The sequence below is a fragment of the Anastrepha ludens genome, chromosome 3 (genome assembly GCF_028408465.1).
Source record: "Anastrepha ludens isolate Willacy chromosome 3, idAnaLude1.1, whole genome shotgun sequence".
NCBI lineage: Eukaryota > Metazoa > Arthropoda > Insecta > Diptera > Tephritidae > Anastrepha > Anastrepha ludens.
The window spans coordinates 19,823,536-19,848,361 of record NC_071499.1 but is presented as its reverse complement, the minus strand read 5'-3'; the positions used below and the strand labels follow the sequence as shown (position 1 = coordinate 19,848,361).

General features: G+C 40.4%; 2 protein-coding genes across 2 annotated transcripts in view; both read left to right on the top strand.

The window, feature by feature from the left end:
- Positions 1 to 24,826, top strand: part of LOC128856584 (J domain-containing protein DDB_G0295729-like) — a 68,649-nt gene that overhangs the window by 38,572 nt on the left and 5,251 nt on the right. The window contains exon 2 of the mRNA XM_054091893.1: positions 22,597 to 24,826. Coding sequence (XP_053947868.1) covers positions 23,710 to 24,826 — 1,117 coding nt within the window. The 5' untranslated portion in view covers positions 22,597 to 23,709. The remainder of the gene's footprint in view (positions 1 to 22,596) is intronic.
- LOC128856585 (uncharacterized protein DDB_G0285917-like) lies at positions 668 to 23,083 on the top strand. Its single transcript, XM_054091894.1, has 3 exons — positions 668 to 760; positions 22,597 to 22,653; positions 22,751 to 23,083. Exons 1-3 carry the CDS (start codon positions 668 to 670, stop codon positions 23,081 to 23,083), a joined length of 483 nt encoding a protein of 160 aa, XP_053947869.1.

The following is a 24,826-nucleotide window of genomic DNA, read 5'->3' as shown; positions in this document are numbered from 1 at the left end:
ACTGATTTTAATGTATAAAAGTGCTAACAAGACCAATAAATACTAAAACAATTTAAATTTTAAATTCAATTTCCATATGGCATCTGACAGCCAGTCGAAAGCAGCACGAACGTGCACCAAGTCGCACACACACACATTCATACATATATTCATATACATTTAATAAAACAGCGACGAGTACCAGATATCTAACCAGAATTCTTCATGCAGCACTTCAAACCACAGCGCGCGATATCGACACAGCCGATGCTGCAGCAACCTTCACGCTGAGTAGCAATAGAAACGTTGCAAAAAAGGTCAATATTTATTGTTAGAACTGTGTGGCAATAAAGCCATTGAAGGCATTGAAGGCAAACGCGGCGGGTTGATGGCATAGGAGAAAGTGAATGTGAGTGTGAAAGCATTTGAAACGTTAGCAACGCCATTGCCAACATCAGCAACACCGTTATCATTAAGGGTAGCCGCAAACAACGGCAACAATAAAAAACGACCATAGCAGATTTTATATTTTTTATGTGCAAGTATGTACGTAGCTAGCAGCTCAATGACAACCCGAATCACCACCACCACCAGCACCACCATACAGAGCCCAATACAAGGCACGTGAAGATAGGCGGCCAAAGACCAGGAACTAGCGACCAGCGACCAGCTATCAGCCAGTCAGACAATGTTGCATGCTCTAATGCGCACATCGAAGGTGTCTATTGTAGCCAATGGCAATGCCAACAACAACAACTCCAATAGCAGCAGCAGCAGCAAGGTAAAGAGTAAGAAAAATTAGCACAACAACAGCAACAATGCTTTGAAATGCTGTAAAATACGAGGGTCGTTTGAAAGGTGCGTACAAAGCCAGAGAGATGGCACTACAAGCGCCTATCGAAGTAATGTTTAATTAGTAGCATCTCTTCTTAGGAAGGGTTATGAGTTTTCTAAAACTCGTTGGATAGTACCCTCAGTAAGGTTTTCGCCTTGCGTAGCCCTATAATTTGGTGCGAGCCAACCTCCCTTAGTCTTAGCTCTTCACTCATAAGCTTCAACTCGAAGGTGTGTGGTCTCAGTGCAAGGAAGGGGTCGATTTCATAGCCATTTTTGCCAATGCGTCCGCTACTTCGTTCCTAATTATACCTCTGTGTGCTGGGACCCAAATTAGCCGGATGTTAGCAGAAGTTATGTTTAGTTGGTAGCATCTTTGGTCATCTCTTTTGGCAAATCAAACGCCGAAAGTGACGATGTATCCATCACGCGGAGGTGTATGCTGTTCAAGACGCGGTGAACTTTGTTGTGGAAAACAGATAGAGAGGCATATCCGTATGTGTCTGCAACGACAGCAAAGAGGTGCGCATGGTCTTAGACAGCCCTTCATGGTAGACATAATATTCTGATGCTAACATGGGTTCCGGAGTACGTGAGCATCATGCGTAACGAGATCTCTGACTCTTTAGCTAGGATGGGATATGAGGCAACTTCTTTGGTCTGGAGCCCGTTCTGCGGCCATCAAAGCCATGGTTAGCAAACGGGTTACTTTAACCCGCAAGTGAGCGTGGAAGGCTGAGAGAGGCTGCAGATGGACAAAGCTGATGTTACATGTCATGTCCGACCGACTGTTGCAGTTCCTCCTGTTATTGAGCAGAAGGGACTGTAGTTAGCTGATTGAACTGATGACGGACCCCTTTCTATGGGCGAAGCGCATGAAAAAGGTAGGCGTCTCAGACAATGCACTCTGTCCAGCATGTGTAGAGGAGGATGAGACGGTGGACCACTTTTCGTGCGTCTGCCCGGCATTCGCTCGTATCAGGTTCGAGGTCTTTGGCACAGATGTGTTAAGAAGCGAACACCTTGGCTTCTTGGCACCACAAGATCTACTCAGATTTCTTCGGAGGTCGAGTAGATTAAAAAAAAAAATTAAAAAGGAAACCCGAGTGCAGTACAATGGACTTAATGTTCTCTGAGTTTGCTGGTCTTGCTAGTCTGTCCCAAAAAAAAGTCCATCACACGCTTAAAAAACCACCAGATAGCTCCACGGGAATGGCAGTGGACTGGAACGCGCAAGGTAGCAGAACTCGCGTTCGGCCCCAAAGAATACTTGGAGAAGGTCGATGTTGCGCGAGCCAGCAGATGCCGACATCACATGGGACGGTACAAAACAGCAGCCCAGAACCGTGTACGATGGAATACTCTTGTCGAGACCTTATACTCCCGAGCGGAGCGAAAAATAATCTCTTGAAAGAACACACACCAAGTTTTAGCCAGATCGGTCTTTAAAACTAATACTCTACAAGACTCTCATCATGCCCGTCCTAACATATGGTGCAGAAGCGTGGGCGATGACAACAACCGATGAGACATCCCTTGAAGTGTTTGAGAGAAAGATTCTGCGGAAGATTCTTGGACCTTTGTACGTTGGTGATGGCGAGTATCGTTGGCAATGGAACAATGAGCTGTAAGAGCTTTACGAGCGTAGCGACTAGAGATCCACCGGATACGTTGGCTAAATCATGTCATTCGGATGGGTACAAACGGTCTGGCTCTGAAAGTATTCGATGCGGTACCAGCTGGTGATAGCAGAGGAAGCGGATGGCCTCCTCTGCGTTGCATAGATCAGCTAGAGTAGGACTTCGCTTCACTTGGTGCCCAATGTGTTGAATGTGGATACCTGCCGGCGACGGCTTAATCCTACGATATTCAAAAGCACAGCGGATTAAGTTAATACGTTGGTCAAGAGCACAAGGATTTATGGGACGAATTGGTAGTGTGATATGGGCAAACTAGCCATTGCAAGGACAAACTCCATATTAAATCAAAAGGGCTCTCTCTTCCCGCATTTAGGTACTAAACCAAAGCCACCACAAAATTGCCTGAAGGATCATCCTAAGAATAGGTCGGAGCAAACACTTAGGGCTTCTTTTCTTCTCGATACCACGTTTAAGTCTACGATGAGATGGCATACTCGCAGACAACTAACAGTTGAGCTTCCGCACAGCTTCCTATTTCGATTTTAGTCGCCACTTACGTCAGGCATACCTTAGATTGGGTTAAGATGACCTGGCTGGCTGAAAGCCATCACATTCAGGCATACCCAACCGCGGACAAATTTTCACTTCCTAACACGCTGGAGGGAGTGTTCAACTGGCGTCGGTTAGCACGAGAAAGAAACGAAGGACGCGCTTTGTTAAACTCAGCCAAAATCGCGTAAGCGGCTATTTCGCCAGTCAAGAAGAGAAGCAGATCAACAAACTAGAACAGCGTTGGACGAAGTGGTTAAGATAAAAAGGAGGCTATGCCGAAAAAATAAAAAACAAGTTTACTCCAAACAATTAAGTAGTTTGTATTTTTGCACGGATTTTCCAAACCACCCTCGCACCTATAAGCATTTTTATTGATGTACACACATCTATGGCGGTATGAAATATCAGCCAGCTAGCGGCAATTGAAGATAATTTCGTGTTTGCTAGCCTTCAAGCGACGACTTAGGATGAACTTAAGCGTCAAAATAAAGAAGTGGGTGAGCCGCATTGGGATTATAGGTAAAAGTGGGCAAGAGTGCATGCACACACACATGCATTCTCGCAGATAAAGTGTATCGCTTGAATGGGGCGAAGCTGTCAGCAAAATCGCTGTGATATAAATGGCAATAACTACTTTATGGCGATGCAAACAATTGAAGGTTTAAATGTTCCTCGCTTTTTATAGAATGGATCAGAGTGCGAAGGTGAAGAAAAAATGTCGCTAAAGCGCCAGTCGCCTGTCACCACCAAATGTGCATTGTGTTGGTTGCAATGCTGTGTATCACACGGTCGTTCGAGTGGGAGTTTGTTGTAACAGTCAGATTTATTTTGTCAGCCGTCGGAGCTGAATGGCGTCGCTTTTGACAGATTTTAAGTGGACGATTTACTAAATGTGCGATTTAAAGTACCCAACAAAAATTATGGATCTTGGAAACTACTTTTCGCAAAGTTTCGTCTTTGACTGTGAAAATCATTCAGCAGAAATTGGAACAAAAACAACTGAATCACAAAATTTAAGTCGTTTAGTTCAGCCTATGAAATAAATTAAAAACTACTGACGCCCGATTAATTGAAAATACCTCAGCAGTAAGAGAAAGCATCAAAGGCGTTCGTAATACAGCCGAAAATCGCGAAACGTCATGGAGGGGTCATCAAAAGACTGCAAAGTCACGTGAAATGGTTCAAAACGTGAAGAAACGACTTGAACGAAATCCCCGGTGAAGTGCAAATCAAATGGTGAAAGAACTGAAAATATCTAAGCGTAGCATTCACCGCATGCAGAAAAATGATTTCAAAGTCAAGCCAAAGCAGTAAAAAAACAGACTTGAGAGAGCGAAGGAGTGGATTCGCTTGGCCGATAGCACCACATCTCAAACGCCTCTAGTTTATTCACACTCGTAACCTTTAGTGTCTGTGCTTCCACACCATACAACAAAACGTTTTGGTCTAAACTTAAAACCAACGTTCGCTCTGTGAATTCCGAATGGTAATCACGCACGAACTCATTCGGCTACGGCGGCCGCCGTACATAAATGTTTGAATTTGGTTTTTTGGGCCGTATTGCAAACTTTTTTCGCTGACTTCTTTAAAGCAGTAGTCATTAATTTTGTCAGCCATTATTTATTTATTTTTAATATTTATTCAGATATTATTTATTTATCGTTGACTTTTATTCCTGAGTCGACTGAAGCTTTGGTAGCTTCTTCAAATATATATTCCGAGTATAAATTGAAGAGCATTGGTGATAAGGCGCATCCGTGCGAACTTCCCTCTTGATTGCAACATCACTCGCCACATTAGATAGCAGTCTTACAGGTATGTTCGCAGTTGGGCCAAGTACAACTTGGGAATTCGCCTTATTTCTTTTTCATTAATGCCCATTTGTCTTCAAATGTCGAATAGTTTTGTGTGCAATAACTTATCAAAATCCTTTTCATAGTCAATGAAGTATATAAAAATATTTTTCTGGACGTTCTTACAGTTTTGTACTGAGACTTGAAGACTGAACAACGCTTCGTTCGTTCCCATAGCTTCTTTAAATCCAAATTGAATACGACCCATTGATTGTTCACATTGCAATTATACGCTGAAGGATCTTACGAAATATTTCAGTCATGACTCATTAAACTAATGAGTCGTTAATAATGGCATTTGTTAGCTCTGGCTTTTAGGCAACGGTCGACTGCAGCCAATTCTTTGGATATATACTATAATCGTAAATTTTTTTTTAAATTTTGAACCATAACTCATATTTTCTTCACCTACAAGTTTATATAATTAAGCTGGAATTTCTTCCGGTCCTATGGATTTTTTTATTTTTTGCAGAATTTTAACACCTTTTTCTTTTGTTGTTCCTTGTCCCGTCAATATATCTTTCTAATGTTCCACTCGAGGTAGATTCATCCTTAAATAAACCCTGCACATATTTCCATTAGTGTCCACCTGGCCAGCCGGAAATGTGGGCAAACAATACTTGGATTTTGCATAATGATAAAGCGCCATCGCACCGAGCCCAAACTGTGCTGGATTATTTAACCAAACACCATCGAGCAAGCACTGTATTCACCTGATATGGCCCCGTGCGACATTGTTTTGTTTCCCAAGTGGAAGTTACCACTTCGTCTAAGGAGACACCAGTCGATAGAGGAGATCAAAGAGAATGCGACGAAAGAGCTGAAGGCCATCTCTTCGTCGGCCTACCAGGGGTGCATGGAGGACTGGGTTAGACGTTGGCACATTTGTGTGAAATTTAACTTTGCTTTGTTTTATTTAAACATTCCCGGTACTTTCTGGTCATAGGGTATATCATAAAAAAACAATTTCAGAGTTAATGTCTGTGATTTCAACTCAGAATGACACACCAATACCCATCAAGTAAAACCTCCAATTATTTTTGCATTCTCAGGAAAATTCGGTTCATGGCCTCATTAAGTTTGCACTTTTTACCCAAGTTTTTTTAGAATAAGTGGGAAAAAGGGTTAAAGCTCAAAATGGAGCGAAATATGTAGTTTCGCTGCATAAGGTAAAATTTCACGGGGAATAATTTTGTAGAACACTTTAGCCCATTAGCTCTCCCAATGAGGTGTCGCTTAGATCATTTTTTGGAAAGTTTAAATAAAATGGCAATTTTAGAGAAGTAAAAAATTCTAGAAAATTATTCGACGAAAATTTCAGACAAAGTCTTTATAAAAAGAACGTAAAAGTCCACGAAAAAAAAACAAATCCTTCTCTTTCAAATATGCAACAACTTTACTATATAATATACAAATACCTCGCATCATATTTCTCTGCCAAGCCCAGTACGAGCAAGTTTTTCCAAGCTTTATGCTTATACAAAAAATATGTATCCTTAAAATACATATGTATCAACTTATTATGCTCCAATATATCAACGCACCACATCAAGAATCTCCGCGCAGTAAAAGCAAACTTTACCAGGCTTTTATGCTTGTACGATAATATTTTTTTGTGACAGAAACGCACTCGACTGGTGACTGAGGCCCTTGAGGAGGGATTGTCACTACAAAAAACTTTTTCTTTAATTCGACATTCCAAGTCCGAAACGGACTTCGAAGTCGGACTCCCCCAATGACAGCCACACACTAGCCGGCTCGAGCTGTCTTCAACAACATTTGGCAAAAAAGAGAAAAATATTTATTTATTCTAATCTTCCAGCCAAATATTATATAATGCGTTTGAAATCCATTACTGATTTTCATTTTTCGCGTTTACTCTCGGCGAAATGTTTCCGCGCTCTTGTAAACAATACTCTGGACTGTCATTTAGACAACTAACAGACAACTGATGCCCGTTACACTTCGAGTGCCGGAGCCTGTTTTTTGTGGTACACATGTCCCGTTGTAAGGCCTTAGCCTAACCCGTACAAGCATTACCATTGCCCTTTTTCGTGCGGAGCGATCACAATGAAAAGCTACGTATTCCGCGTTTTCCTTCCAGCTCTAGGCCTGCACTGCTGAGCCAAGTACTCTCATTGCCGCATCATTGCATTTTGCTTCTAGATAATCAAGTCGATTGTAAACTAGAACTAGCCCAATGCCATCCGCATTAAGTTCTTCCAAACAAATGTAAATTTAGGAAGCTCTTTTCCAGCGCTATGAACATAGATTTATTTATACCAGTTGCTTCATCTATTCGTTAACGATTTGTTAACGATTGGCGAATCGCAAAGCCCTATAATAAATAGTTCGATAAAATCATTAAAAACTATGACCATTCGAAAAAACTTGGCACAAAGAAGAATGCTTCCTTGCGAGTTTAAAAAAGTCAGACAGTAACTTATGGTATACCATTAACTCATATGAGGGTCATTTGGTAAACGTACCAAGTTTTTTTATAGAAACATGAAGTCATAAAACACATCAAAAAGAAAGTAATTGCAACCAGTAAAAGTTATATTTTTCACCATACAACAACGACGTTGGCCGCTGGATTTTTGTTTTAGCTTTGTTGCGAAAAATTCCCTACGCTTCTTGGCACAATTCCTTTTTATGGCTGTCACCAACACTAGTAAATAAATATTTTTATGCTTTCCGATAGACATCTGTAAATGAGGCAAACTGTTTTTGTTGTTAAATAACGGAAATGTGTATGTTGTTTTAATTAAACTGCGGCAGAGTAAATGTGAATGCTTATAATTGCCGGGAAAAGCAATTGCAGGGTAAGATATGAGAATTTCGCTAATTGGAAATGTTTTCCACGTAAGAGCAAATGTGTAAGGTGCTTCCGTTTTAGTATTTATTCGCCCATCCAACCAATTTTAATAATTAAAGTATGTAAGAGTTTTGTGGACAGCAGCCAGGTGCGTACGTGGCTATTATTCGGTTGTCCAGTGCAGCTATAAAAACTTTGAATGATGGAAAAAATCTATTTAAATAGCATTTGCCCTCGACACGCAGTGGTTGGCATACCTTCGAGTATATTTCTACTGGGGCGAACGTTTGCAGCCTGCATTCAGTTGAGTTCCTGTATTTGTTTCTGAGTGTCACTCACTGGTGCAGGCGGCATTTAATAAATGTTGCGTTCCTGTTTTATCTCAGAGCAGATTTGCCGTTGTACTTAAAATACACAACATTGCGCTAGACGCCAATTATTAGTTTTCGTAGCTTCAGGGCCAGATTATACATAAAACAGTGTAGGAAACTGCTTAGAGGTTCCGCGCAGCGAGAACAAAAAAAATAATTGAAAATATTTTAGTGAGAGAAAATTCAATTTATGGGGACAGATACCTGTAAACGGCCATATTTTCCCTGATTTTCAATAAAATTATTTAAAATGAAGAAGTAAAATTGGCATACAGTTTATTTATACATTAAAATAATACACATTTTTTTTTTTATTTTAATCATTTAAAATGGCGGATATTGATATCATCGGCCTTAACAACCGCGCTGTTAGTTCTGCCTTCTCCAAACTGGATAAAGAGGCAAAGCGAATGGGTTTGGTGGTGAACGAGGACAAAACGAAGTACCTCCTGTCTTCAAGCAAACAGTCGGCGCATTCGCGTATCGGCACCCACGTCACTGTTGACAGTTATAATTTCGAGGTTATAAAAGACTTCGTTTATTTAGGAACCAGCATTAACACCGATAACAATGTGTGCCTTGAAATCCAACGTAGAATCTCTCTTGTCAACAAGTGCTACTTTGGACTAAGTAGGCAACTGAGCAGTAAAGTCCTATCTCGATGAACAAAACTAACACTCTACAAGACTCTCATCATGCCCGTCCTAACGTATGGCGCAGAAGCGTGGACGATGACAACATCCGATGAAGCGACGCTTGGAGTGCTCGAGAGAAAGATTCTGCGTAAGATTTTTGGACCTTTGCACGTTGGCAACGGCGAATATCGCAGACGATGGAACGATGAGCTGTATGAGCTTTACGGCGACATAGACATAGCGCAGCGAATAAAGGACCCAGCGGCTTCGTTGGCTGGGTCATGTCGTCCGAATGGATACAAACGCTCCGGCTTTGAAAGTATTCGATGCGGTACCAGCTTTTGGTAGCAGAGGAAGAGGAAGGCCTCCTCTGCGTTGGAAAGATCAGGTGGAGAAGGACTTGGCTTCACTTGGTGTGTCCAATTGGCGCCGGTTAGCACGAGAAACAAACGACTGGCGCGCTTTGTTAAGCTCGGCCAAAATCGCGTAAGCGGTTATCGCGCCAATTAAGAAGAAGAAGAAAATGGCGGATGTACACTCAATTCTTCAAAAAAGGTCGCAGCGGCGCTTCTCAATCGGCGGCCATTTTAGCATCGACGTCAGTGACCTGAATACAAAAAACCAAACATTTTTTTGTTTATTATTGTTATAATTTCTATATGAATTAAAAAAATGGCAAAAAAAAATTCGCGGAATAAAATGCTTCAAAAGAAAAAATTAATTTTGGGCCGAATTTTCCCACTATTTTTGCTCATTTTTTCGAAAAATTTTCTAATTGTAAATTCACATAGAAAGTACTATCATAAAAAAGTTGTGTGCAAAATTTCAGGGAGATCGGTCAATAACTTTTCCGTACCAAACAGTGACCCGTTGTGGATGCATTTGCTTCTCTACAGTAACGTCTGGATTTTCTGAACCCCAAATCCGACAATTTTGCTTATTGTCGTGGCCACCGATGTGAAAATGAGCTTCATCAGAAAAGAGGAAAAAGACTCACCACTTTGGAAATAGGGTTTCAATATTTCCCAATTTTGTTCAAGCGTATAGCGTCCCATTGTCCCGTAAATGTCAAACCTTTAAGTAAATTATGAACACATTTGACATGTCATTTGTGTTACCGTTCTCAAAAAAAAGGTAGTTCAAAAAGCAAACGCTATATGGCCCACCCTGTATAAAAAATACTTGAATTTACGTTCTAAAAATTGTTTGATATATTCTTAAAGGATTATATTAACATTTTATGAAAAAAAAAAATTTTTATTCGATATTTTACAGGAATCTGTCCCCTTAAAGACTTGTATCATCCAAGGCAATATTATTCCTTTTTTCATATTTCACATTACTATAGAAAACTGTAGAGGAGTCCCCCGAATTGTATTGCTTATGGACCTCTGCATGATTAACCCGTATCTGCACAATTCTCAACGGCCAAATCCAACTTTCCTTTGCCAGTTACAGGCATACATTTGGGTAGCAATTAAGAACTCAGGATCTTGCAATACTTCTTCGTTCATATGTCTGGACAGAAGAGGCCTTGCTTTAGACTTAAATGAAGTTCGAAGTCGATACCACGTTTTATTTATGTTTTAAGGAACTTTTCTTTTAGCTGGTGGTTATGAAAATTAGTGTAAATCGATTCGCGTGGGTTTTTAATTCTACCTCTGATGAGTTAAAGACGAATACAAGTATGTTCAAATTGCACCTGAAGGTAGACATTCTCGCGTATGGCCCAGGATAATCAAAAGTGTTTAAGTCTTACGTTGGCGTAAAACGGTATTCCAACGTGCCGCAGAACAGGTCAACCTCGGAAGCATACCGAGAGTGTCTCTAAGCGTGGGGGGAATGTTGATATCGTTTATTGACAAATTACCGGAACTTAGCCTCGTATATGGTTAACAAATTTCTCTTATTGACAGTCTGTCACTGTATCCCTCGTTGTTTCGCTTACGTTATAAGAACTGAATCATCTAAGTGCAGGATCTGGCACTCGAAGTGTAACCAATTAAAAAGGCCATCAATTTTAAATTGCTTTTATTCAATTCAAAGTAAAAAATGTGTGAAAATAATACAAAATTAAGAATCAATTTACTTTTGCTCGATATGACCACCTTTTGACTGACTATGGCCTTGAGACGGTCCAGAAACGAATCACAACTGGCCCGAATGTGACTTCCAAGTATTTTGGTCCATTCACTGACAATGGCTTTTTTCAGCGCCCCGAGACTTATGGACCTTTTAATTCAGACCATGCGCTCCAAAACGGCCCACAAAGAATAATCCATCGGATTCGCGTCTAGCGAATTTGAGAGCCATTGTTTGGACGTTCTGAAGTTGGGAACGTTATTTTTTAGCCATTCCTGGTTCACTCGAGCTCTGTGAGACGGTGCCAAGTCCTTTAGGAACGTCCGTGGTCTGCCACCGAAATGTTTGTCTGCCCACGGCTTCAATCGGTTACTTTTCCGATAATATTTCGTATTTACCTTGACGCCAGGTTCGATGAAAATGATTGGAGAGCGCCTATCTGCGGTTACAGCGGCCCAAACCATTACCTGTGGCGGGTGCTGCCTCCTGGTGGCCAATCGATGACTGAAATTCTCGTATGAACGGTTGATCAAATAAACTCTATTGTTTTGGGAGTTTACGAATTGCTCAATCAGAAAACACAATGTTCGGAAATTGACCGCTTTCGGCCAAGCGAAGCAACTCCTTCGCTCTCCCAAGTCTGACTTGTTGCTGCTTTGCTGTGAGATCATGTGCCTTTTGGATCTTGTAAGACTGGACTTTGAGATAATTTTTCAGTATGCGGCGGATGCGACGGATGCTACGCTCAGATATTTTCAGTTCCCTCGCATTTGATTGGCACTTCGTCGAGGGTTTCGCTCAAGTCGCTTCATCACTTTTTGAACCATTTCAAGTGACGTTGCAGTTTTGGATGTTGACCTCCATGACGTTTCGTGAATCTACCAGTGTCATTGTAACGAGTGATGGTGCGATAAACAAAAACCCTATTTACTTTAAGGTGCTCGAGCTCACAAACAATCGTTGTTTGTGATTTTGCAGCCAAATATATATTTTTTCGCGTTTACTCTCTGACTAACTAATAGACAGCTGATGTCCGTGCATCAGCTGCACGATCGGTCTGAAGTTGGTTACACTTAGAGCGCCGGACCCTGTACTTAACAACAAAGCATTGCTATTTGGTTTTTTCTCGATCAGAGAAAAACTGTTTCGCCTTTAGCTTTTTATTAAAATTCAAAATGCACTCGTGAAAAAACAGTCGTAGAATGTTATAAACTCCTAAACAGCTTATGCCAACATTTCAATGTAAACCTAAATTGGGTGCCGGATCATAGAAATATAACAGAAAACTTTATAGCAGATCAAATTGCCAGAAAAGGTACAACCCATTGATATTCATGCCCATAGCCACTTGTAGCAGGCTAACTGCTTTACGGTTTAGAAACGAAGCCATTGTGTATGGAGAAGTTCCAGTGGTATCACAATGGATCTACAACAGGTCCAAGTATGTCATATTGGCAGCCACCAGACCGACCTACGTACCTATCTTAGCCTTTTATTTAGGTTTTCTTAAATTTCAAGAAATTTTTTAGCGATTTTATCTTTTATTCAAGTCATCACACATTAATCTGTATAAAGTAAGAGTATATTTTACGAAAGATCTTAGAATTGTATTATCTTATGGGTAGACTGATTTGAAAAATAATACAAAAACAGTAATATTTTTTTTCTATAATTTCGATGTCTTATGGACGAAGATTCGAACCTACCCACCGAATACTAGTGACGTACCAACCCATTCAGATACGACGGCAGCCGTTATAAGGAATAAGAAGAAGATGTATCTAGAATCGTCTATTGTAGCTTTTGGGTTATTTAGGTTATCAGCGCCGTAGGTTAATGGGTTAGTGTGTGACTACTATGCGGTGGTGCACAGGTTCGAAATTCAGTGCTCGTAACACTAATTGGTAGAAACAGTTTTTTTCTATTTGCGGCCGTTCCTCGGTAGACAACGGCAAAGCTCGGATTTCTGCCTTGAAAAAGCTTCTCAAAAAAAACCATCTGCCGTTTGGAATCGGCGTAAAACTGTAGCTCCCTTCATTTGTGGAAAACATCAAGACGCACGCCACAAATAGGAGGAGGAGCTCAGCCAAACACCTCCCAGAAGTGTACGCGCCAATTATTTATTTTTTTTATTTTATGTATTGTAATATTTATATTTTTATAGTGAATTCATATCTAAAAAAAATTCTGGTATTTAAATTTCTTTCATTGCAATATTTCTTCGCTGCTTAATAAACGGTTACATACTAAGCGTGTACATATGAAATTTCTACTATTTTCCACGGGTACTCTTAAAAGCGTGTCAGTGGTCGAATGGCATATTTTTCCCTCCTTCCACTTCTACACTGGCTGGTGCTGTCAACAACTCGAAAGAAACTAGAAACTGTCAACTGTAAACTGAACTTAACAAAGCACACAAAGTACAGAGGAGACGTTGAGGAGCACGAGCAGCGGATAACAAGTGGAGCCGCCAGTCCAACAGCGCCTCATGGAAAGTCCTCTAAGTTGAATTTAGAGCAAGTGGTGTTGTAGGAGCAATTTCTTCTTTTTTGTTGTTATCTCTTCAATGCAGAAACTTATTAAGTACTTAGAAATAATCAAAAAAAAAAAAAAAACAAAACTCTAGCATACAATTTGTCATGGCACAGCTGTAGTAAGAAGCCAACAACAACAGCAACAGCGGTGGCAAAAGTAGTAGCGCGCGTAAAGTGGAAATGTTGCTGGCGTCAGCTTGAGGCAACGTCATGTTGCTGTTCTTCGTTGCTTTTTCTTCTCCTTATTTGAGTTGCAGTGTCATCGCCATTTTCGTGGTTGTCATCGTCATGTCGTTGCGCCAGCGTTGTCACATTAGCATTACGCACATTGTTATTGTTGTTACTTTTGTATCGTAGGTACAGTACAACGCGATCGAATGCTTCAAGCCAGCAAAAGGGTGTACAACCAAATCGCATAAACAAAAGCTCGTCCAACAGGCGTTTGAATAGATAAAGTTTGCCGCACGAGATGTATTGAAACTAGAATAACAGCAACAACAACACGGAAAGCTGTTAGTGCAAACTCTACAGCGCAAAAAAGAGCAGAAATTCAAAAATGCCAACAACTCAGAAATAAGGAAACCGCATTCATGACAACAGGAAGATCAAAAGCAACAAAATGACAAAGTTTTTGAACAGCAGCAGGAAGTAGAAAACGAAAAAAAACGGAAATTTCTCGAAACGCAATTAAAGCAGATGGTTACAAATGAACCGGCGTAAACTGTGTGGCAGGTTGAAAAAATTTTGAAAATACCTACACTTCATCGACAAATTGAAGCAACAAATATGGGGTGTAATGTATGCTTGCTACGATTAGACGGATCCAAGAAAAGTTCCTGACCTAATTGATATCGGTATCACTAGAAGACTTCATAGAAATATGCATAGTTACAACGGATACTCACACAGACTTATCATCGGATCCTTCGCCTGTGAGTTTCGTATTTATGGATCAACCGCAGTTTGCCGATCGCCCATACAAACTTACTACGTCCAACACCAATTGGTTTTTTTTAATTTTATTTTATTTACAAGAGAACCAACTATAAATAGTTGATACACTGAGATAATAAGCACTGGCTGCTAAGGCCTTATCTAAATGTCTGTAATATTACATAGTTTAAGAAATTTGTTAATGGCACTGATGTTTTCATAGGCTTTTTCGTAGCTTTAAGAAGGTTGAATGGTTGAACATTTCCGAATAAAATTTGTCTGAATTGGTCCAAGCCATCACATTCATCTAGGATGTGAATAACAGTTAGGGAGCTTGAGTTACACTGTGAGCAGTTCGGACTGCCGGAACCATTTAAAAGGTGGCAATGTGTTTTTTGAAAGTGTGGCCTATTCTAAGGCGAGTAAACGTTCTTAAATCTCTGCATAAACAATTTGGTGGGTAGTTAGGCTTCAAAACAATAGGGTTATGTTCTTTGTAATGGTGTTGGTAGTTTCTCCACTCTGTGTTATGTTTTGCAGCGAAGTATTTTGCCGCATGCTTACGCATATCTTTCGTTGTTATATACGTTAACAGTTCCAGTTCCTCTATTGCCGATTTACTGCTGTGCAAATTTTACATTTTTTATCTGATCTCGAGACGAAGGAAACCGCTTCATGCAGTGCCGCTGCCTCTGTTGTGTATATAGAGCAGTACAGTGGCAAAGCGCCAACTTTTATGGTGGTATTCTGGTCACTTGTGACTGCAAACGTGGTGTGTGTATCTGATTTGGAGTCGTCGGTATATATAAATTCCCATTCTGACTTGTAAGGTTCAGTGCATTCGTTAAATATGTGTATGTATTCGTTATTGTTAGTGTTATTTTTTTTTGGTATTTGTTCTGGCGTATTCCTCGATGTGGCAAAGGTATTCGATAAAGTTTGTCACACAGGTTGATCTTTAAACTAGAATTAATACTTCCTAAATATCAGATCACTATTTTCGAGTCAAGCAAGATGATGCTTATTCAAGTCTTCGACAAATAAATGCAGGAGTACCTCAAGGCAGCGTTCTTGGGCCTCTGCTGTACCTTATCCTTACACATGACCTACCGTCTGATCCTAATTACGTCACAGCAACGTTTGCAGATGACACCGCCTTGATTACAGTTGGTGAAACTGAAAACGAATCGACAGCCACATTACAAACCACGTTAAATAAGACCTGCCAGTTTACTAATACATGGAAAATTAAACTTAACCAAACAAAATCTGTACACGTAGTTTTCACAAACACTAAAATAAAACATATACCACTATACATAGATGATCAAGAAAAAGAGGCAAGAATTGGACATCAAACTCAAAAACATGCAATGGCTCATGGGTAGCAGATCAGCTCTCACGATAGAATACAAGCTGTTAATTTACAAGCAGATACTGAGGCCAGTATGGAGTTATGGTGCGCAGCTATGGGGGTGCGCCAGTCAAAGTACGAAAAACCAAATCCAACACTTCTAAAATAAGGTCCTTAGGTGCATTGTCAAAGCACCATGGTACTGCAGAAGCGACATTGAGCGCGACCTTAAAATAAACTCCGTCAACACTGAAATCGCAAAGATTGCAGTTGCCCATAAAGAAATAAACCACACCAATGAAGAAGGACTTAATTTAATTGAATTCCGTGACGATATTTGTTGATTGATTCGGTGAAATATAAATTGCCACAATTAAAACTGTTTTTCCATTGCTCAATCTGGTTTTTAGTTTTATTTTCTTTTTGTTTTTGTTTTCTGTCGATATTCACGACACTTTTCTGCATTATTTTTCGGCAATAATTGCGGTAAATATTTAAAAATGAAAATATTTACGAATATAAAAATACGGACGCGATACAGCACCCGCGGTTGATATTATGAGCGTCGTAACGCGTATATTACACAGACGTACTGACATACACACAAACATTCGTAGGACGCTTGGTCTAAGCAAGTATTAGGTAGTGTAGTATAGGTATACATAATGCCTTCTCGCTCACCGTGGCTCCGTAATACGCAGGCGCGCACACATACGTACTAGCATACATACAAACATACATACGTATGACGCTTGAACTAAACACCAAAGAAAGTAATAGGCAGTGTAGTATGCATACTACAATACTCACTATACTAGCGTGGCTCAGCAGTACGCAGCCACACACATATACGTATATCAACATATAACGCTTCGTAGTGTCGCTTTTTCGTTTCATCGAGTCTCAAATCACTCCCAACGATTCTAAAGAAGTTTTCACTTCCTGCAGCCTGCACTTCCACTAATTTGCAGCCAAATACTAAAACCAAATACGAAACTAATATAAATATTGTTGTATGATTTTATTCTATTAAATACCCACATCTCACCTGTGTCCAAACTAGCCTGGATTTTCCCCGCAGTGAATGTAGGGATTTGTAATTATGTATGGGAGTATGTTTGTATTACGCTTGAATGCATTCATGCATGTACATATTTCCTAGCTACTCATTCGAGAGATTTCCTCGTGCACCGCGCGCTCACCTCTCGCGCATACGCGTTCCTGCGTCGCCTCATTTTCACTCTATCCGCGTATGAAGTGCTGGGGAGTTTTAAAAAGCGGGAATTTGAAATAATTTATTACGGAAACAAACTTTCTGACAGGATTTGAGCGATTGTGAACCGCACTCAAACACCAGCAACTGCAACTCCACTCATACACCAGCTATAATAATTAAGAAAATATTTCTCATTTTCATGTTCAAGAGCGCCACATTGCAGCATCCGTTTCCGCACAGATGCGCAGTCAGAGTTTCCTGCTCGAATACGCAAAAAATATAAAAAGGGTGGGCCAACTAACGTTTAACGTAACTTGAAATAACTTTTAAAGGAATTAGGTACCGAATCGAGAAACGCTTCCTTTTAAATACGCCAGAGTTCTTACTAACAGAAGTAGGTAGGTGGAAGTGGCAGTCGGTCTTTGAACAAACTCCGTTAGACCGTTGCCGATCCATTGTGATACCACAGTAGCAGCTTACCTGCTACTCCTCGTTAAACCATGTTTTTTTAAGTGCGAACTCATGGATCTGACTGACACTTATTTCCCTAAGATCATCAGTATCATTCAATCACGATGAGCCAAAACATCTAAACCTAATAGCATTACACGCGAGACAGTGACAAAGAAGATGTCTGACAGACTCTTTCTCATCCTCATTCTTGCAGCTTCTGCAATAGTCAAAATGAGGTACATTCAATCGTTAAGCATGTCGAGCTAGAAGGCGATGGTCTGTGATCAAAGCAACTAACCAAGAGACGCTTTTCCTTGACCGATTAGGTAGCGATTGTCATCCCATTGTGGCCAAATTCTTTTTGTAGCGCTACGCATCAGACTATCAACCCATTGCGTGTTCGCTGAAGTGGCAATGCTACTTGTGCCACGCAGTCTGTAGGTTGAAAGGGGTATACCTACAATCTCCTGATCGAGAGGGCGGCGAGTGGTAGTGCCTTAGCTACTATGTTTACCTTACAAATCTCTGGTATGTTGCTATGTCCCGACAGCCATATCAAATGGTCATCTCGTTAAGTGATGCCCGGCATTGAGAACAATGATGGAATTAGTGACAACCCCACCAAGAGACTTAATGGCTGCTTGGCTATCAGAATAAATATAGATTTATATAAAGCAAGACATTTCGTTAGTAGTGTGTGTTCTTTACTCTTCTGGAAGTCTTAGCAATTAACAAATTCGAAGCTTTCGAGATGTGATGCTATCGCAATTTACCCTGAGATTCCCTGGACTGAGCATATCATAAATCACGAAGTTGTAAGAAAACACGAAATATTAAGTAGGTAGATGAAGCAGGTAGTACTAAAGCGTCGTATTGATACCATTATAAGACCTCCAACAGACAGATATCTACAGTCAGCCAGAGCTGTTGATGTAACCAAGAAGGTTGATCGGATTTAGGTATGTGCACTGCTCCAAGTTGTCAAAGAAAGGAACACCCAGTAGCATTAATTGTCTGGCTGCCAAACCCTGACATTTACAGAGAAAGAGCTCAACAGTCTCCTTCTCTGAAAGGTTTCCACAGCTTCTGCAATGAGGGTTAAATGGTAAACTTAGGTTTTTTTGCGTGGGTGCCGATCGTGCAAATGACTGCTGAACACAGCTACGAGTTGGGATTTTTAATAACGTGGAGTCCCCAGGGCTTTATGACTCCCCTTTCCATTGTACTGGGCCCAAGGGTTTTCGAAATAGCACACGAAGAAATAAAACTCCATATTTTCGGCGCTTTCCTGACAAATAAGTTGTGCGATTCCCTTTTAACAACAGTCAGGGGGATGCCGATGACCGGGTAGGAGGTCTCTGAAACCAATCCAGTCCCCTCCCTGGCAAGCTCATCAGCAATTTCACTTCCCTCTATGTTCCTATGTCCTGGAATCCAGATCAGAGAAACGTTACCTGCACACCTGTTACCTGAGATTTGATCTTCTCTTTACAGGAGTTGACTAGTTTGAATCTGCACCATGGCGTTGTCAGAGCCTATCGGAGAAAATGTTAATATCTCCCTTGCTCCTACGTTCCTTAAACATTTTCCATGCCTGCAGGATCACAAAGACTTCTCTTCGAAAATAAATGTCATGGCTCACAAATGGTCACGAATGGATCTAACTGAGGACGATTGAAGAACTCATTCATACTTCCCACGAAAGAGAAGCGCTTTCAAATTATATTGCAGTCTTGCCCCAATGTAGCCCCCAGTAAATGTGGCCGCCAACATCCAGCAATGGATAGACAGTTCAAGAAGAAAAGTGATGGAGCAGTATTTCATTCAAATGACTACCACGGCTGGACTTGTAGTAGCCGATGCGATGAGCGTAAATTTCAGCACGTCAAAGTTGTGCGTGAAATATTCAACTACTGAGAAAGATGATGAGTTGATGTGCTGGTAATTCTTGCACAATTTTGTAAATCGACTCATTTTGAAAATCGCAGATGTCGCAAGATACAGCACTTTTCGATTAGTGGTGTTGTAGCCATAAATACCTGATATTGAAGTAAAATTAATGACAACATTTGCATTTCGTCATAAAAACGCGGATAATTTTCCACTAAGTCCATTAATTTTTCGTCGTTCATTTTTTTTATCTATTTTTAATTTATTTATTTATTCAGTATTCAAATTTTTATCGCAAACATTAAAACAAATGTAAAGCATTTCACAGCTGCTTACGGTAACGGCGGGGAAAAAAGCAATAGCTACTATACATGCGGCGATGGTTATGGGTATGGCGTTATGGTGCGGCACTTACAGTGACTCGAAAAATCAAAGTTCTCAGTGCTATAACTTTTCTTCTAATGAAAGTATAAACAAATTGAAAACGCCATTTTCTGAAGGCTATCTGAACAAAAAAAAATTAATATCGACATAGGTTTACAAGCTCCACCTTGAAAGGTAAAATAAGGCACAAATTCACATCAAAAAGGTATTGGCACATTTTCTATGTTAGCTTATGCTTTTGGCGTCGTAACGGTAAACTCCTGTTATTTTCACTCTTGCTTTTTACTTACGTACGTTTTAGAAATTACATACGGTCGCATTCACTTTTGATGCGATTTCAACGGGCATGGACCAAAATGAGCCGTGGTACTGAAATTTCCCTAGAACTGCATCAATTAATGATAAAACTGTATTTAGAAAAAAAAATCCTATCGCGAAATTGTTTAACTTGTCAATAAATCATGGTCTACCGTTCGAAACATCGGTATGCATTATTGCAATACTGGCAAAATAGCTCCGGAGAGCAGATCTGGCCGCCCAAAAAAATTAACCGAACGGCCGGAGCGAATTGTGGTGTCCACGGTGGCACAAAATCCAAAACCTTCGGCTGTTAAATTGTGCGGGGTCCTGCAAAATTCATTTGAAATCAATTTCAGCCCCAAACTGTTCGGAATACCCTATATATAGTAAGGCTGGGTATCATGGCCGGGTTCCTCGACGCAAAACCTCTCATTTCGAATTACATAGGAAAAAGAATTGCTAAAGAGCATTTAAATAAGCCCGACGCTTTTTGGAACACCACCACATTTAGTGATGAATCAAAATTCAATTTATTTGGGTCAGATGAAGCACAAAAGATTCGGCGAAAGCCAAATAAAGAGCTTCAAAAAACAACCTGCTCAAAACAGGTAAACACAGTGGAGGACAATGTGATGGTTTGGGGGTGTTTCGCGGCATCTGATGTCGGAAAGCTTGTGTTCATAGATGACACAATGGATAAGCATGTGTATCGCGACATTCTTAAATAAAAGTTAAGTTCAAGTGTCGAATGGGACAACTGGGCAATTTCAACAAGATAATGGGACAAAACATTCGTCTTATCTTGTGCAGGAGTGGTTGATGTACCATTGCCAACATCTTAAAACACCCCCCGAATCGCCAGACTTAAATCCTATTGAGCATGTGGGGCGTCTTCTGGAACGGAAGATACGAACTCACCACATACATCAAAGAATTCTCTAAAAGAGGCAATAATTGCTGAATAGAGTAAAATAACACCATCCGAAACTTAAAATCTGATAAATAGTATGGAGAGACGTTTGCAGACTGTTATTCAATCCAAAGGAGGATCCACAAAGTATTAGTGCATTACAGCTGCAATGGCGCAAGCTGATTACGCTACCTGTACTAATACTTTTTTGATGTGAATTTGGGCCTTATTTTACCTTTCAAGGTTGAGCTTGTAAAAGTGAGTCGAAATTATTTTTGTTTTTGTTCAGATACGTAATAAATAAATCTATTCAGAAAATACCGTTTTCAATTTTTTTATACTTTCATTAGTAGAAAAGTTATAGCACTGGGAAGTTTGATTTCTCGAGTGTGCCAATACTTTTTTGACTCACTGTATAATCGTTTACAGTGAGGCCGATATGTTGATCAGAACAGCTGATTGCTATGGTTACGGTTATGGCTAAGGAACGGCATAAGGAATTGCAGCGTTAGAGCACCACTAATTGCAGCTTTAGTTGACAAATTAAAACCGTCAATAGTTCAAGTTTCAAATCTTAGGGGCCGTAGCCGAATAGGTTTGTACGTGACTACCATTAAGGAGAAACGCCACTGTCAAAATTCAAAAAAAATATTTTTTTTTTGCCTAAATTGTTAGTATACCTACTCAAGAAAATGTGGTAAAAATTTTAAAGCGAAATTCGCTTTATTCCCGAATTGAACGCCCGTGGGTTCGGCCCCATAGCGCTTACGATACGATGCTTTATTTCAAACGCGTTTTTCTCGAAAGGACTTTTTTTGATACGGTGGAAAACACACATTGAAATTCAAATCACCACCATTTTGTAAAAAAAAAACAAACAAAAAAAAAACAACAAAAAATGGCAACGTACAACGATAGCCACTATTGTGTAGATTAATAAAAGTTTTTGTTTTTTGATTTCGGATGATTATTCATTGCTGTAGCGCTGCCACCAGATGACGCCATTTTTTTTTAACTCGTTACGTTTATTTACATAAATTTGCCAATTTTCAACATTTTTTAATAAAAATTTACATCAACATAGTTTAATACATATATAATAAATTGCCTTTTGTCCGATCGTCGAATAATCATTCCTACTTACGAAAAAAATTCCCAAAAATCGACTATTTTTTAACCCCCCACAGTGGCGTTCCCCCTTAATAAGTGCGTAAGGTTGAAACTTCGCAAAATGATGGAAAACGTTTTTCTAACAGCGGTCGCTCCTCGGTGGGCAATAGCAAGCCCTGAGTGTATTTCTGTCATGAAAAAGCTCCTCATAAAAAATATCTGCCGTTCGGAGCCGGCTTGAAACTGTAGGTTTCTCCGTTTGTGGAATAACATCAAAACGTACGCCACAAGTTGAAGGAGCAGCTCGGCCAAACACCTAACAGAAGTGTACGCGCCGATTATTTCTTTATTTACTCTTTAGATGGTCCACCCTATACTCGCATACGAAAAGATATAAAAAAAGTATTAGAGACACAGAACTTTATATCGATGGTTTTCGAGAAAAGTGACATAATTCAAATATACAAAATGCTGAGTTGGGTCAGTTTTCTAGATAAGTGACGCGCCAATTCGATCACCTGATAAAACGACCCTAACGCCATCTCTCAGAATTGCTTCAAGATTCGCTTATGACGCTTTTCCAGATAAAAATATATAAACTCTGTAGTTGATTTTTGCTTTTAACGGCAAAACTCCTAATTTGAGTTAATTTTGAGTTGTGTCACTTTTCTCGAAAACCATCGATATGAATGTGTACACGTGTTTCTCATATTTGCCATTTACGATTCTTGCTTTGGTTTCTTTACAGCCCCACCCAATGCAGCAGCAGAGAAGTAAATACTCTTGCATACCAACACAACGCCAAGTATGAGAGTATGGCAAAATAATGCTCAGTGATAGCGACGATGGCATCAATAATAATGAACATTAAAACAGTAACTGGAACCCACCATTAAAAACAGCAACAACCACAACAACAACAACGACACCAACGAACAAACGAACAAGGCGATAAAAACCGACGAACGCACAGTAACCGCATAGAAAAAGCAAAAACTAACGGAAGTGCCTCACATAGCAAGAATAGAAAAATTAGAGAAGCGCAAAAGAAATCGTATACTCGATTATGCGATGCTACCAACAGTAAAAACAACAAATGTCATCAATGGAAGAGGCATAAAAACGAGCAGCAGCAGCTGCTGCAATTGGAAGCGACGAGCAGAGGCGAAGGTGGCAGAGAAAGCGCAAAGGAATGCGGGAGGCAGGATGTCAGTGAGGAAGAGGAATCAAAATGAAGTGATTGCGTTTCAGGCTGAATAAAAAATCCAGGCGAGTAAACAAATTAAAGCGCTGACTACGAAGTAAAACAGTTAGAGAGGCGATAAAAAAATTAAGTCACAAAAACAAAAACAAAAAGCAAAGCAGAAAATAAACCAAGTAGACTGTTTCCGAGGCAGAAGTGCTCAAAGCAAAGATATAAGGATAATTTGCTAGATTAACCCAATCCATCCATTAAAAAACAGTATTAAAAAATACAAAAATTGAGATGCAGCAAGTGGAATTTGGAGAGAAAGAGAGGAGGTAATAGAAGTTATTGAGGGCAGGAAGCAAGCTTTGAAAGGAAAAAATCAAAGTGCGCGAGCAAAAAGGAAAAAATGTCAAAGTAAGACGATAAGCAGACTTTAGATACACAGCAAAAAAGCTTCAAAACAGCCAGCGACAAGAACAAGAAAAACACAAATATTATCAGTAGAAAAAAAATCGTTTGAAAAAGTGAACAGAGAAAGTAAACAGCAAACTGTGCAGTATTACGCCTCCGAGCAAACTCACTCTGCGTAAGCAGAAGAGTGAGGGATAGAAGGAGTTTGTGTAAAGAGCGGAAGTTGACGCTGATTGACAACGCGCCAGCGGAAGTAGTCATATGATCCGCAAAATGAAGGCATTAGTTTTTAGCCAAAAAGCAAACAAGCGACGAAAAAACGTTAAAACCAAACGTCAAACGCCAACAGGCAGCCGAGCATTGACAACATGCGCGAACACAAAAATCAAGGCAAAAATATGCAAAGCTGCAACAACAACAACAACAACACGAGTACATAACAGTAACACCACACAACTGGTAGCGCCATTAATATGCCTCAACAGCAATAGCAGCTGCAGTGGTAATGTCAACATCAGCAACAGCAACAGCAAAAGCAAAAGCAGCAACAAAAGCAGCTACAAAAGCAGCTACAAAAGCAGCTACAAAAGCAGCAGCAACAGCAGCAGTGTCAACAACGGAAGCAGGCGCTACTGCAGCATAGGCAGCAATTTAACACCCACCTTCAAAGAACACCAGCACCAATACCACCACCAACATTGCCTCGCCCCAGGTCAGCTGACGCACAAAATGCCACCCTGTACGCCGCCGATTTTTAAAACAACAACTACTCAAGATATTCAGCTAAAACATAGCAAGCAAGTGATTGTGGAACAGCAGCAGCAACAACAACAACAACACCAGCAGCAACAAAAACAACAAGAAAGTGTTCAAAGCCGTTGCCTTGCCAATTATCAGGAGCAACTTCAGCATCAGCCACCGCTGCTGCCAACCTCGCCACCACCATTGTCGTCACTTAACCACCCACACCCACGCCAACGCCCACGCCAACTACCAACAATCAGCGCAGCATCTTTTTTGCCCAAATCTTGGCCAACTTTGACATGGCGCACATTGTTCGCTCGCTTACATTTCCACTTTGGTATTGCCGTCGTCATTGTGCTGGCCTCCATTTTAATGTATTCATGCCCATGCGCGTCGGCATTACGGCTGACAAATGGCAACACTAAAACTTTATCCGCTAATAAGGACCAATTAAATATTGGCCTAATTGCACCGCACACAAATTTTGGCAAACGTGAATATTTACGCGCCATTAACACAGCCGTACAGGGGCTGGCCAAGACGCGCGGTGCCAAGCTGACATTCCTGAAGGACTATTCATTTGAGCCGCGCAACATACATTTCGACATGATGTCGCTAACGCCAAGTCCGACAG

Excerpts from the sequence above, each read along its gene's own strand:
- LOC128856585 (XM_054091894.1), top strand. The coding sequence starts at position 668 with ATGTTGCATGCTCTAATGCGCACATCGAAGGTGTCTATTGTAGCCAAT. Across the intron at positions 761-22,596 it reads ATAGCAGCAGCAGCAGCAAG|CCCCACCCAATGCAGCAGCA; the intron begins GTAAAGAGTAAG and ends GTTTCTTTACAG. Across the intron at positions 22,654-22,750 it reads GCATACCAACACAACGCCAA|CAACAACCACAACAACAACA; the intron begins GTATGAGAGTAT and ends CATTAAAAACAG.